Genomic DNA, 15765 nt, shown 5'->3' with positions numbered 1-15765 from the left:
AGTAATTTGCCTTCTGTTACTTACTCCTCACTATATTCGCTCTACTTATTCTCTGGGAGAGGCCAGTCCTGAATACGAGGTGAAACATACCCATGGCACTCCAGAAGCAATTCCTCTTTCAATCTCCCATTTCTCAAAAGATGAGAGTTCCTTGATATACTTGTTCTAAAGAAACAACAAAACATAAAGATAATTGTCTAAGCAGAAATGACAGGTTAGTGACAATACTGTAGACTTCAGAGACAACTCCAAAACAATGATACCAGGGGAAGAAAGCAAGGGTGTACACATGCGTGTTTCCAAACATAAATCAAAGTGGGAAAAAAAAGAGCATAATGAATCATAAGATACCCATCACCCAGCTTTGACAAATAGCAACATGTTGTTTTTTCATCTGTCTCTTTCCCTACTTTTTTTCCAGGAGTATTTTAAAGCAAATACCAGATTATTCTGGACTTTTTTGTTGTTGGGGGGGCGGGGTCGCATAGGGCAACTCTTTATTTAACAACACATTTGGAAGAAGAGAAAGCAATCAGGTGATATATTTTTTTATTTACTTATTTTTTGGCCAAGCCACAGCATGTAAAAGTTCCTAGGCCAGGGATCCAAGTCATGCCACAGCTGTTACCAGAGCCAGAGCAGTGACAACGCTGGATCTTTAACCCACGGTGCCACAAGAGAACTCCACAAGGCAGCATTTCTATAATGTTGCTAGCATTTTCTCAGGTAAATCCAGGAAACAAGCTTGTGTCATTTCCCCAAGTACTCCTACTTGATGTGGCCAATAACTCCATACACAAACATGAGAAGTGATGAAGTTTGGGACGTTCTGAGGTGGCAAACAGCTTGTTTTGTCATCATAATTATTTGGCAAATTGGATATCTGATTTTGGTGTACTGCTTTAGTCGGCCAGGAGTAGAATTCCTTCAGCATGTCTAAGACCAAATGTCTGAGGCCAAATTTGCTAAAGGACCTGAGTTTAAGAAGGACCATTTACTGTTAATCAATCGATATTATATAAAACCTATCTCTTATTTAATCCAAATGACAGAGGTATGCTTTCTCACCCGGACTCTGGAACATTCTGAAATAACTGAAGACAATATACCCTGAGCCTAACTCTAGAAGCTTCAATTCTAATGTAAGCTACATACAAGCCAGCTTGAGAAGCTCTAGCCCAAGTCTTAAGTAATTTCATCTCTGTTACTCTTGTAGAAAGCAGACAGCACCCCCACTGTATCCTGCTATAGCTGCTCTCCAAGGGAAGCTTGGCCCTGCATTTTAGGTTTAACATACTGATGATGCTCCAGAGTCAAGTCATCTCTCTCTCTCATAAAAGACGACAGGTGTTTCAGAAACAGGTTCAAAAGAAACAACAAAAAAAACATAAAACAAATCATCTAGTCAGGGCAACACGCTAAACTCAATACCATAGGCTTCAGTGAGAACTCCAGGGAAATGGTACCAGATGAGGATCCTCTGGTACATTTTGGGTTGAACAAGAATATTATACTTTTAGCCCAACTCCACAAATCTTAATTTTTAATCTCAAAACATGTACAGAATAGTCTGACAAATCTTAAGTAATTTAGGATTTGCTAATTCTTCCTACATTGTTCATGTAAGGGCAGTATGCTTGTGGTAATAATGTGGGCTTCAGCAAAAGTTGTAGCATAATGTTAGTACATTAAAACAATCTGATTGCATAATAAAAACATATGATTTATCAGCCTTCTGAATGACAGAACTGATTTGACTGACACAGTTCACTAAACAAGGGTCTTTTGCACCTGATCCTATATTTCACATTACCAGTTGCTGAAAATGTATAAAATCCAGTTACTTTATTTCCTATTTCTTGCTTTTTCTGACTGTGCTATACCTGATCTCTGATGATGACCTGGTCCTGAAATTTAGGAGTCAGATACTGATAACCTGCCAGAGAAAAGTCTTCTCTCCCTTTCTCTGTCATATCACAATATGACTCCTTAAAGCGTACCTTCTAAAAGAGAAAACAAACAAAAGTGTAAATTGTCCAGTGATAGTAATAAGATAAATATTACAGGCATAATTGGGAGCCTTACAGTAATTTTTAAACTCCAGATAATATGAAACAGTATGGAATAAAACAGAAAACCATACTGAGAACAATCTCTGCAAGTTTCAAACTAAACCCTAAACGATTCCATTCCTATTGGTCTCGTTCCTTTCCCTGCTCTACCTTGCCCCTGATGAAGGCCTGATCTTCATGCCTGTGTAGAAGATCCTGATGGACATCCAGAGGAAACACCTCCCTCCTGCTCCTACCTACCAAAAGTGATGCTGGCTGCTTCAAATTTGCTTTCTAAAAAAGGACAAATACAAAATATCAACTGTTCAGTTAAGAAAGACAAATTAATCAATAATATTTTATGCTATAGTGACTATTCAGAAATTAATTGAGGTCAGAGTATAACTGAACATCTTACAGAATAAAACAAACACTATACTCTATTAAACATAACCCCAGTCACAACCCTGAATAATTTATTTCCTATTGACCCCTTTCTCCTTCCTTTTAGTCTAGCTGATCTGTGGTGGAGGGTTGGCAGCCTTGCAACCTGTGTAAAGATACTGCTGGACACCTGTGAGTTACTCTTTTCCCCATCTTTCAGCTGTTAAGGCAGATAATGACTGCAAAAAAATATTTTCTGTAATGAAGAATACTTTTTTAAAAATTAACCATCTAGACAGGGGCAATATACTGCTGATAATACTTTAACACTGAACAAGAACCCTGGACATTTGAAAAATCAATCAGGAACCTACTGTTTTCCAGGTATGGATCTCCAAATCAGCTGCAATACAGTCCCTGCAAACCCCACCACAGACCTTAAGTAGTTTATTTCTTTTTGTTCTACCTCCTTTCCTTTCTATTTTACCTGATCTCTGGGTGGAAAATTCTGGTCCTGACATGTAGGTAGAACATCCTGCTCTTTGGAGAGAACATGCTGGCCATTGGGTAGAAAATTCTGGTCCTGAGATGAGGGCAGAATGTTCTGGTCTTCAAGCAGAAAATTCTGCTCCTGACATCCGGGTAGAATATTCTTATCTTCAGTTAAAAAATGATGGTCCTGATATTTGGGTAGAATATTCTGGTTGTTGGGTAATACATACTGCTCTTTTGGAAGAACATCCTTGTCTTGACATTTGAGTAGAATATTCTGGTCTTTAGGGAAAAAAGCCTGGTTTTGGGGTAGAAAATCTTGAACTTCTGAAACAATATTCCCATCTTCTAGTTCAATACTCTGGGATTTCATCATAACACTCTTTGGAGTTTCTATCTTAACAGCCTGGGCTTTCAACTCAATGGTTTGGCTTTCCAACTCATTATCCTGGGTATTGAGCCTTGGCTCAATCTTTTGGGCTTCCAGCTCAACACTGAGGACACCTGTCAAACCACTCTGGGCTTGCAGCTGGTCACCTTGTGCTTCAGGAAAATAATCCCGGGCTTGGGGTAGAACGCCCTGACGTAACTGCTTTACTTCTTCCTCTTCCATCACAGAAAATAATGGATTTTTGAAGTGTACTTTCTAAAAGTGAACATAAATATCAATATAGAATACCAGGTGATATAGAATGCTAGGTTTTCTGTGAGATTTCTAAAATAATCTTAAAAGGACATGGCAAGCCAACAAATTACTAGAATAAAATGTGAAATTACAGTCTTTACTCAAAACAAGCTAAATCTACAATCCCAAACCAATACAGGAATACCAGCATCCCTAGTCCAAATCACAATTACTTAATTACCATTATATTATCTCCTTTCACTCTGCTTTACCTGCACTCTGCTGAAAGGTATATCCTTGTCTTCAGAAAGGAGATCCTGCTGGTCTCCCCAAGACAAATTCTCTTTCCCTTTCTTATCTATCAAAATAGATGAAAACTCCTCAGAGTCAGGTTCCTAAAGAACACACAAACAAAAAATGGGGGAAAAAAAGCCCAAATGTAATGTATTACAAAAACAAATAATGTGACTGCAACACAATCCTCGGCCTCAAAACACTACTAATATAATTTTAGTAGGTCAGTATAGTCAAATATTATAAAAACAGAAATTACAAAAGAAGTGCAAGACTGTACAGTGAAAACTACAAAATGTTTTTGAAAGAAATTAAAGAAGATCGACATAAAGAGACTTCCCATGGTCATGGATATCAGAAGAAAATATTGTTAAGACAGCAATAACACACATGCACAGTCAACTGATTTTCAACAAGGGTACTAAGACAATTCAATGCAGGAAGAGTTTTTTTCAACAAATGGTGTTGAAATAAGTAGATATTTACATGCAAAAGAATTAAGTTAGAGTGCTTCCTTATGTCATACATAAAAATTAACTCAAAATGGATCATAGGCCTAAATGTAAGAGCTAAAATTATAAAATTCTTAGAACACATAGGAAATCTTTATGACCTTAGACTAAGGAATGGTTTGTTAGCACAGCAACAAAAGAAAAACAGATAAATTAGACTATATCAAAACTAAAACTTTCATGCTGCAAATGAGAGCATTAAGAAAGTGAAATAAGGGAAGTTTCCATTGGGCTGGACAGGCTAAGGACCCAACACAATCTCCATGAGGATGCAGGTTCAAACCCTAGCCTCACTCAGTCGGTTGAGGATCCAGTGTTGCTGTGGCTGTGGCACAGGCCTCAGCTGCAGCTCAATTTGACCCTAGCCTGGGAACTTCCATATGCTGTGGGTGCAGCTATTAGAAAAGAAAAAAAAAAAAAAAGTGAAATGACAACCCACAGAATGGGAGAAAATATTTGCAAATCATGTATCTGATAATGGACCTGTATCCAGAATATAAAGAACTTTTAGGGAGTTCCCATTGTGGCACAGCGGAAACAAATCCAACTAGGAACCACGAGGTTGTGGGTTCGATCCCTGGCCTCGCTCAGTGGGTTCAGGATCTAGCGCTGCCATGAGCTACGCTGTAGGTCACACACTCGGCTCGGATCTGGAGTTGCTGTGGCTCTGGAGTAAGCCGGCAGCAACAGCTACGATTCAACCCCTAGCCTGGGAACCTCCATATGCTGCGGGTGTGGCACTAAGAAGACAAAAAAAAAAAAAAAAAAGAATTTTTATAACTCAATAATAAAAAGACAACCCAAATTTTAAAATGGACACTTCATTTGAATAGACATTTTCCCCATAAGAGAGATATAAATGGGCAATAACCACATGAAAAGATACTCAAGATCATTAGTCATCAAGAAAGCACAAACCAAAAGTACAGTGTTCCCACTATGGGACAACAGGATCAGTGGTGTCTTGGGAGTGCTGGGACATAGGTTTGATTCCCAGCCCAGCACAGTTAAGGATCCAGCATTGCTGTGGCTGGGATCTGATCCCTGGCCAGGGAACTCCAAATGCTGCAAGGTAGCCAAAAAAAAGAAAAAAGTTCAGTGAGATACCACTTCACACCCACTAAGATGGCTATGATAGAAAAGATGGACAATAACAAGTATTGAAGAGGATGTGGAGAAACTGGAACTCTCATATAATACTGATGGAAAATAGCTTGGCAGTTCCTCAAAATATTAAACATGAAGTTACCATATGATGAAGAAATTCCACTACTAGAGAAATGAACATTTACATAAAAACATTTGTACAACTGCTTACAGCAAATTATTCATAAAAGCCAAGGAGTAAAAATAACCCAAATATTCATCAAATGATGAATGGATATACCAAGTGTGATATACTGACATACAGATAACATGCTAACAGGCTACAATGTGGATGAACTTTGAATATATTATGCAAAGTGAAAGAAGTCAGTCACCAAGACCCCATTATATGATTCCATTTATATAAAATGCTCAGAATAAGCAAATCTGCAGAAACAGAAAGCAGATTAGTGGTGACTTAATACTGTGGGTCGGGACAGGGAGGAACTGGGGAGTAAAAGCTAATGAGTATAGGGTTTCTTTTAGAGATGACGAAAATCTTCACAATTAGGTTGTGATGACAGTTGCACAATCCTGTGAATATACTGAAAACCTCTGAATTGTATACTTTAAATGGGTGAATTGTGTGGTATGTGAATTATATCTCAGTATAACTGTTAGAAAAAACAATTATTATAATCTTAATACTTAAGCCCATCTTTAATTAGTTGTGGTTATAACAGGGGAGTTTCCACCTCTATTCTTTATATTTCCCCACCTGATCTTCCATAAATTTCTGGTAAGGTACAGGAGTTGAAAGACCTTGCTGGACCTCAAAGGGCAATTCTCTTCTTACCCCTATATTTATTTTGGCAAATGCTGGTTTCCTACAAATTGCTTTCTGAAAAAAAGGGAAAATTAATACAAATAACAATGATCTAGAGAAAGCAAAATGCTCATGATACTAAGTTGAGTTTTTGTGAGAGATCTCGAGTAATCTAAGCAGGTTGCGGTGGTCTAACATAGCATAGTGAGTTCTGTTTCAAGTATACAAACACATCGCTTACATATCAAACATATGGACTGAAAGAAGCTGGAAGGAGAACATATTAACTTTACAGATGACAATTTGCCCCTATCCTAGCCAGTAACAGTATCAAAAGGCTTATAATTTTATCTTGGTGATCTGTCAATGGGCGAGTAAATCTATCTTCTATGTGTATCTCCAAAACCTGCAACAATAACAGCCAGACAGAGTCTAATGTCAGTAAGTCTAACAAGAAAATGAAACCAGAGTTAAACTGGGTTCAGATTGTTCTCCCTTCTGACTGGTGGATTTCTCCTTCACACAACTGGGTGGGTAGAAAACTGTTCAGATTTGAGGAAAAGACTACATACTTTACATGAGTGATAAAACAAAATTTCACTAATTTCTTACATCAATCTCAATTATATGGAATAGATTTGTTTGTTTAACCTGAAAAAATATATATGCATTCTTAGGAAGCAAGCAGCTAACCTGAATTCATCACCATCATCATAACAAATTACACTTAGATGGCACCTCTGACGTATAAAACTGGTTTATATAGGGACGTTATCTCAGATTTAATCCTCCTCCCTTCTACTGGATAATTATCTCAGACCTAGAACAGTATTTTTTTCTAGAATAACATCAGTTGAAAGGTTCAAATATGTTCCACAAAATACAAAATATGAGTCTCTAGGATATGATAAACCCCTTCCCCTTTCTCCTGGCTTAATTACAATGTGTCTAATCACCTCCTTCCAACAGTACTAGGAAGTCAGTCTAACGGCCCACACTATAGTACTGTCAAATCTGTGGTGGAAGTATGAAAATTGTCAAGAAACCAAGTCCAGAATTTAGGCACAAAAAAACTCAATTTTTTTTTTGTTGTTGTTGTTGTCTTTTTGCTATTTCTTTGGGCCGCTCCCGCGGCATATGGAGGTTCCCAGGCTAGGGATCCAATCGGAGCTGTAGCTGCTGGCCTACGCCAGAGCCACAGCAACGGGGGATCCGAGCCACATCTGCCATCTACACCACAGCTCACGGCAACGCCAGATCGTTAACCCACTGAGCAAGGGCAGGGACTGAACCCGCAACTTCATGGTTCCTAGTTGGATTCGTTAACCACTGCGCCATGACGGGAACTCCAAAAACTCTATCTTGGGTAACAACAAGGCAATTCTAGAAAAAGCTAACCATACTTAATATATCTAAGATGGAATGCCATATGTGGACACACCCATGCCCACTTGGTTTTTATATTTAACTATAAACTTCTTAATTACCATTGAAGAGAAAGACACTATAGTTTAGTATTCTACCAACTGCAAACATATGAGAAAAATGTTTTTGATAGTTGTACTGATATACTTAAGGAAAAAAAACAAAAATAAAGTATACACATATACATAATCTAGGAAATTGTAAAAAAACAAACAAACAAAAAAACCCCACCAATTAGGAAGCAAAACTGAATCTGGTGTTGCTGTAGCTGTGGTGTAGGTCACAGATGCAGCTTGGATGTGGCTTTGCTGTGGCTGTGGTGTAGGCCAGCAGCTGTAGCTCCAGTTAAGACTCCTAGCCTGGGAACCTCCATATACCGCAAGTACAGCCCTCAAAAAAAAAAAAAAAGAAAAAAAGAAAAAAGAAAAGCAGGAGTTCCCGTCGTGGCGCAGTGGTTAATGAATCCGACTAGAAACCACGAGGTTTCGGGTTCGATCCCTGCCCTTGCTCAGTGGGTTAATGATCTGGCGTTGCCGTGAGCTGTGGTGTAGGTTGCAGACGAGGCTCGGATCCCGCATTGCTGTGGCTCTGGCAAAGGCTGGTGGCTGCAGCTCCAATTTGACAGCTAGCCTGGGAACCACCATATGCCGCGGGAGCAGCCCAAGAAATAGCAAAAAAAAGACCAAAAAAAAAAAAAAAAAAAGCAAAAAGGAAGCAAAATTGAGAAAGAATTAAACAAGAGACAAACTTGATGATGGTACCCAAAAAAAGAGTGAAAAAAGACTAATTAATGGTCCATTTGACCAGATACTGCCTATCAAAACTTGAAACTAATGCCAAAGGAAAATACATGAGCTTAGCATCCAAATTTGTGAACATGGAAATAAAGACGCACTAAAACAATGTCATTTGCAAGCAGAGCCTTAAATACCCTTTTTTTTTTTTTTTTTTTTTTTTCTTTTTTTAGGGCTGCTCCTGTGGCATATGGAAGTTCTCAGGCTAGGGGTCAAATCAGACCTACAGCTGAGGCCTACACCACAGCCACAACAGTATCCAAGCCACATCTTCAATCTACACTACAGCTTGCAGCAATGACGGACTTAACCTACTGAGTGAGGCCAGGGATTGAGCCTGCATCCTAATGGATACTAGTTAGGTTCTGAACCCAGTAAGCCACAATGGGAACTCCAAAAGCATGACATTTTTGATAATAACTATACGTGAATATATCATAACTTTAAACCACTCTCTGCTATTGGATAATTAAGGTTATTTCCAATTATTTTTTAGTTCTAAATAATATTGAGATGTAAATAAATCTTTCTATTTTAATCTATATTCTTAGAAATAATTCATTAGAATTCAATTTACCTCTTGGTTGGCAAGGCTTTTCTTTCTATCATCTGGAAACACTGGTGCATTCTTTTCATTCACAGTTTTAAAAGACGCCAGTCGGTGACGTGCTTGTTTCATGGTTTGACTAAGCTGCCAAGGAAAAGGGAAAAAAGGAAAACAAAAACAGGCTGAAGTCTTAATACCAAATTCACTAAGTGTTCCAAGAGGAAAATAGGCCCCTATTATTAAAAAATGCCAGACCTAAAACAAGAGGATTATTTACAAAGGAGACTTTTCGACCTGCTGATAAGTGTTTTTACAACATTATTTTCATTATTCTAAGAGACTGCATTTCATAACTTCATTTAAGTGCTGCTACTCAAATTATTTTTAATAATGTACGCTTTATATTAAGGATATAAACAAAAATATTAGAACTTAAAAGTCTAAATTTGGAAAATATTAAACAAAATCCTTACCTTCTATCCATCTTTTCTTTCTTTTTTTGCCACAACATGCAGCAGCTTGATGTGAGATCTCAGTTCCCAGACCAGGGAATGAACTGGGGTTGCAGCAGTGAAAGCACCAAGTCCTAACCACTAGACCACCAGGGAACTCCCCTATCAATCTTCTTAATAAAGAGTTATTTCTTCAACTGGTCCTTGCATGCCTAATCACTTTTATAAACTCCCTGTATGAAGATTCTATTCCTAGCAGTCCTAAAATTCTTTTTTTCATACTTACATGAATCTCCTCTTTACCCAAAATATTTGAAGACTATAGTTATTCAGTCTTCTCTCAAATCTCTCTTATTCCAGGAAGACTTCCAAAAGTTAGTTTAAAATACAAATTCTAACATCTCAAGAGAACCAATACCCTAAGTGTTCTAAGGGAGTTCCTATCTTGGCTCAGTGGTAATGAACCCAACAAGTATCCATGAGGATGTGAGTTCGATCCCTGGCCCTGCTCAGTGGGTTAAGGATCTGGCATTGCTGTGAGCTGTGGTGTAGGTCGCAGATGTGGCTTGGATCTGGCGTTGCTGTGGCTGTGGCACAGGCCAGCGGCTAAAACTCTGATTTGATCCCCAGTTTGGGAAGTTCCGTATGCTGAGGGTGCGGCCCTAAAAAGACAAAAATTTAAATTAAAAAGAAATTTTTAACTAAAAAAATAACATCCACATAAGTATTCTAAGTACTCTAAGTAACAATTGATACTAAATATTAAGTATGTTAACTTTCCATTCATTCCTTATCTCTACCTAGCAAATTCAGTAAGCATCTATTGTCTTTTTTTTTTGTCTTTTCTAGGGCTGCACCGGTGGCATATGGAGGTTCCCAGGCTAGGGGTCTAATCGGAGCTGTAGCTGCCAGCCTACACCACAGCCACAGCCACTCCAGATCTGAGCCGCGTCTGCGACCTGCACCACAGCTCACAGCAACACCGGATCCTTAACCCACTGAGCGAGGCCAGGGATCGAATCTGCAACCTCATGGTTCCTAGTCGGATTCGTTCACCCCTGAGCCACGACGGGAACTCCCAAGAAAGCACCTATTTTGATTTCTTTTTCAGGGAAGCACAGCCTATTTTATATTTCACAAATATTTACAAAATGTTCCTTTAAGGAAAATATACAAAAGCATATCCCTATACTACTAAGTGAAATTATGTCAAAGCCAGACTGTTTCTAACGCATCCAGTTTACTGATATGAATTTACTGATATGAGTTTACTGATATCCAGTTTACTGATATGAATTCTCTCTTGAAGGGAAATAATTACTATGATTTACAGATATAAATAACAAATACTTTAAGATTTTTACTAATAGGGAGCTAGAGATAAAAACACTCTCTCTTAGTTCCTGTTGTGGCTCAGCAAGTTAAGAATCCGACTAGTATCCATGAGGATCCCTGGCCTTGTTCAGTGGGTTAAGGATCCAGCACTGTCATGAGTTGTGGTGTATGTTACAGACACGGCTCAGATCTGGTGTTGCTGTGTCTGTGGTGTAGGCTAGCAGCTGCAGCTCCAATTTAACTCCTACCTTGGGAACTTCCATATGCCAAGGGTGCAGCCCTAAAATGGGGGGAAAAAAACTCTCTCCTGCTACCAGCCTGGTTTCTTACAGCATATCACCTGTTTCATCCTTGCTTCTAGAAGCTCTATACCTCTAGCCAGAGAAATCAACTTGAAACATTACTTACTCTACTAAGAGGAGGACTTCTAAAGTTGATTAGAGCAGAGTGGATAAAGAGGTCAAAATAGATTTAATCACAATGCAAAAAGACAGTATGTCTGCAGTTAAGGTTAGGAAAAAATACAGAACTATGAACATACCTGCTTTTACTCATTGCCAAGTATGGGAAACATTACTGCCCTGCACAATGTGACCAAGGATTCAAAATATCTGCTGTAACAGATTTAAAATAAGAGTACATAATCTTCATTTCCCATCAAGTCCAAACCTCTAGCAGAGTCATAGATTGATTTTAGTCCCTTAAGCACGATATTTCAACTGGTCCACCAGTTGGACTACACATCATATTCAACATGATTCTGTCATTACCATAACCCTTCATCAAATCAACCCAAAGGCCTTTCAATGACCTACTATGAGAACTGTAGTAGACTGAATATTGGCCCCCCCCCCAAAGATATCAGGCCTTGGAGTTCTCTTGTGGCACAGTGGATTAAGGATCTGGCATTGTCACTGCAGTGCTTCAGGTTGCTGCCACAGCATGGGTTCAATCCCTGGCCTGGGAACTTCCACATGCCCAGGCTTAATGCCCCCCTCCCCCCAAAAAATATCAAGCCTCAATCCCTGAAACCTGTAAATGTTACTTTCATAAGGATGCATAAATTAAGGATACTGAGACAAGGAAATAATCCCAGATTATCCAGATGGGTACTAAATCCCATCCATAGGTATTTTTTTATAAGAGAGGTAAAGGAAGATTTGACATACAGAAGATTTGACATGTGAGGGAGTTCCCATCGTGGCTCAGTAGTTAACGAATCCAACTAGGAACCATGAGGTTGTGGGTTTGATCCCTGGCCTTGCTCAGTGGGTTAAGGATACAGCATTGCCGTGAGCTGTGGTGTAGGTTGCAGACGCGGCTCGGATCCCGCGTTGCTGTGGCTCTGGCGTAGGCTGGTGGCTACAGCTCCAATTCAAACCCTAGCCTGGGAACCTCCATATGCCGCGGGAGCGGCCCAAGAAATGGCAGAAAGAATAATAATAATAATAAAAGAAGATTTGACATGTGAAGATGGAAGCAGAGATTGATTGATATGATGTGGCCACAAGCAAAGGAATGCCAACAGACACCAAAAGCTGGAAAAGTTAAGGAACGAATTTTCCCTAGAATCTGTGGAAGGAGCGTATTCCTGCGGATACCTAGATTTTGGCTCAGTGAAACTGCTTTTGGACTTCTGGGCTCAGCAACCGTAAGAGAAAAAGTTTCTGACATTTTAAGCCACTAAGTTTGGGGTAATTTGTTATAGCAGCCACAGGAAACTAATACAAACACCAAAGTTAATGTTAATAAGCATTAAACAAAAACACAGAAGAAGATATGTGGATGCTACAAGTCAAATTACATAAAATGAACTGGTATGTAAATATATTTCTCCTATTGTAAGAAGTGGTGATCACTACATATATCTGTGAGTGTATGTGTGTGTGTATACATATGCATTTGTATGTGTGAATATATATATTTACATATGTAAGTAAATATATATGTGTGTGTGTTGTGCGTGTGACTCCTTAAAACATAAAATTTGACCAAAAGTCTTTTCTATACTAGAAGCTTAGACACAATTTTCTTTCTTTTTGTAGCTGCTGTTATTAACAAAGACTGACACCTAATCTCTAACCAAGACTTAAAAACTCCCTGAAGGAAATAAATTATTCATAATTACATAGAAAACCTAGCAAATATAACTATCAATAAGCAAAGGTAGTTCTGACCAATAAAATTAAAATGTACTATGTAAACAAATTTTGAAACAAATCTTAAAATCTAAAGCAAACAATGATCATTTATTAAACTTTAAAACTTGAAGAAAATATGTACAATAAAACTCAACGAATATAGGTATCTAGAAGTTCCCATCATGGCTCAGTGGAAACAAATCTGATCAGTATCCATGAGGACACAGGTTCGATCCCTGGCCTTGCTGAGTGGCTTAAGGATCCGGTGCTGCCGTGAGCTGTGGTACAGGTCGCAGATGTGGCTTGGATCCCACGTTCAATGTGGCTGTGTTGTAGGCCAGCAGCTACAGCTCCAACTCGACCCCTAGCCTGGGAACCTCCATATGCCATGGTGTGACACAAAAAAGGCAGGGGAAAAAAAAAGACAAGATATCTACTATGACACTGTTTCTTATTCATTGCTCATATTTTCTTCAATTATTTTTAATTTATTCAGATAAGATGGAATTTATATGTAACTATAGAAATGTAACTATAGTAATTACATGTAGGTCATGGGAAAAGAATGAGATCTAACATTTATAGAATTTCACCTAGCTATTGCAATGGAGGCCCAAAACCAATTTTATTATTTTTTTGGCCACACCCAAGGAATGTGGAAGTTCCTGGGCCAGGAATCGAATCTGCACCACAGTTATGACATGCACAACAGCTGCAGGAAATGCCAAACCTTTAACCCACTGCACCACAAGAGAACTTGCCCACACCAATTTTAAATGTATGTTAATGCCATAAAAATCTACCCAAAGCTGAATTCTATCCAAGTACAACATAGTTTATTTGCAAAAATAACATATTGATTTTTAAGTGTGTTAGACTTTTCTACTGCCACAAAAATACTATACATTTAAAACTTCAACTCACATGAGCCTCTTAGTAAAGCCCATAACCACAATTCGGTGCATCAACTGCATTAGCTTTACCATAAACAGGCATACCAAGCTAGAGGCTGACCAGTAACCTAGACCTAACGAAAAAGGCAAGATGCTCCAATAAAGATTCCTTATCTTACATAATGAAGTGGGAAGTGTTCAGAGAAAAAGCAGGAGATAGGAACTGGACCTAAAAGATCCTCAGCTGAAGACAAGAGGCTAAAGGAGCCTGGAGTATGCCAGTTTTGGAGCTAAGATGATTAAAATACAAGTTATTAGCAGAAAAAATAAGAAGAGAGAAGCACATGTGAAGAGGTAGTGTGACCAACTCTTCCAGTTTGCTTAGAACTGTCCCAGGTTTAGCACTGAAAGTCTGATGTCCTGGGAAACCCCTCAATCTCAGGCAAACAGGGAAGGTTGGTCACCTTGTGAGAACAACAGAGTCAATCAAGTTAATAATGAAATACTAGCATAAAGATCAAACATTCTATGTTGTTGGGACCAACGGAGCTACTTCAGATCCAGAAAAACTCTCGGCTGCAGACTCCTTAAGGGAGTTTGGATTTGTGTGAATTTCTGATTAAGCCTTTATTATCCCATGCACATTCTTAAACTTTCCCCTTCCATAGGTTAGCCTAAATTCTTGCAGCCAAAAGAGTCTAACTGAAACACTAGTTTTTTTCAATGATAGATCACAGAAAACAGGTTATTTCACATTACCTAAACCTTTACTTAACTACCAAAACTGTTATTTCCATATTTGTAAAAAGCTACAAAACATGCATTATATATAGAGTAAACAAAAACAAGATAATAAAAGATTTAGTGAAAAACAAAAAGCTCAGATAGGCATTCCAGTTGTGGCGCAGCGGAAACAAATCCGACTAGGAACCATGAGGTTGAGGGTTCAGTCCCTGGCCTTGCTCAGTGGGTTAAGGGTCTGGGGTTCCCCTGAGCTGTGGTGTAGGTCGCGGATGAGGCTCAGGATCCCGAGTTGCTGTGGTTCTGGCATAGGCCAGCAGCTACAGCTCCGATTAGACCCCTAGCCTGGGAACCTCCATATGCCGTGGGTGCGGCCCTAAAAAGACAAAAAAAAAACTCAGATATACCATACTAAAAAAGAAATGGTGGTGAATCTAACAGTCTATATATAGATAAATAAAAAGTAGTTATATGGTGAGAATGAAACAAAGACCAGTAGTTCTTCAATTCCCCACAAAAATGAAGTTATAAAGGGAAAGAAACTCAATCCCTAGAGATAAATATCAATCCTAGCAAAAAGCAGGGGAGTTGCTATTCTTATGGGAAAACTTGAAATTTCTTCCAGTTCTATGATTCTAGTTTCTAAATTCAGATGTCCAATTTTACCTAATCTTAGAACAACTAAGTAATATCAAGTATTATAAGTGGAGGATAAGGTGGGGGTGCAGAATAAGAGAGGTCCTAGCAAAATCACATTTGCAGCACAGTATTGTGTTCAAGTTTTGTGGGTCATATTAAAAAGGGCCTTGAGGGAGTTCCTGTTGTGGCTCAGCAGTAACGAATCCAGCTAGTATACATGAGGACATGGGTTTGATCACTGGCCCTGCTCAGTGGGTTAAGGATCCAACATTGCCATGAGCTGTGGTACAGGTTGCAGACTCAGCTTGGATCCTGCACTGCTGTGGCTGTGGCAGCTCCGATTAGACCCCTAGCCTGGGAACTTCCATATGCCACAGGAGTGGCAGAAAAGGAAGGAAGGAAAGAAGGAAAAAGAAAAGAGCACTGAAAAACTAAATAGCACTCAGAAGAAAATAACCAAAATTGAAATCTGGAAATCATGCTATGAAAAATGGCTGAAGGTAACAGGAATGTAAAAATCCACAGAGA

General features: G+C 38.8%; 1 protein-coding gene across 16 annotated transcripts in view; it reads right to left on the bottom strand.

Annotated features, from left to right (window-relative positions):
• Positions 1-15765, bottom strand: part of CCDC15 (coiled-coil domain containing 15) — a 71382-nt gene that overhangs the window by 45762 nt on the left and 9855 nt on the right. For 8 of the 16 annotated variants that reach the window (XM_021063072.1, XM_021063083.1, XM_021063084.1 and 5 more), the window contains 6 exons: positions 9067-9180; positions 6223-6345; positions 3825-3947; positions 2923-3573; positions 1884-2003; positions 91-165 (listed from right to left, as the gene is read on the bottom strand). In XM_021063072.1, the coding sequence (XP_020918731.1) occupies positions 91-165; positions 1884-2003; positions 2923-3573; positions 3825-3947; positions 6223-6345; positions 9067-9180 (1206 nt within the window). The remainder of the gene's footprint in view (positions 1-90; positions 166-1883; positions 2004-2922; positions 3574-3824; positions 3948-6222; positions 6346-9066; positions 9181-15765) is intronic. The other 8 variants (XM_021063078.1, XM_021063075.1, XM_021063074.1 and 5 more) reach the window with 3 other exon arrangements.

Source organism: Sus scrofa, chromosome 9 (assembly GCF_000003025.6).
Source record: "Sus scrofa isolate TJ Tabasco breed Duroc chromosome 9, Sscrofa11.1, whole genome shotgun sequence".
Lineage (NCBI taxonomy): Eukaryota > Metazoa > Chordata > Mammalia > Artiodactyla > Suidae > Sus > Sus scrofa.
This window is presented reverse-complemented; position numbering and strand designations above follow the sequence as displayed.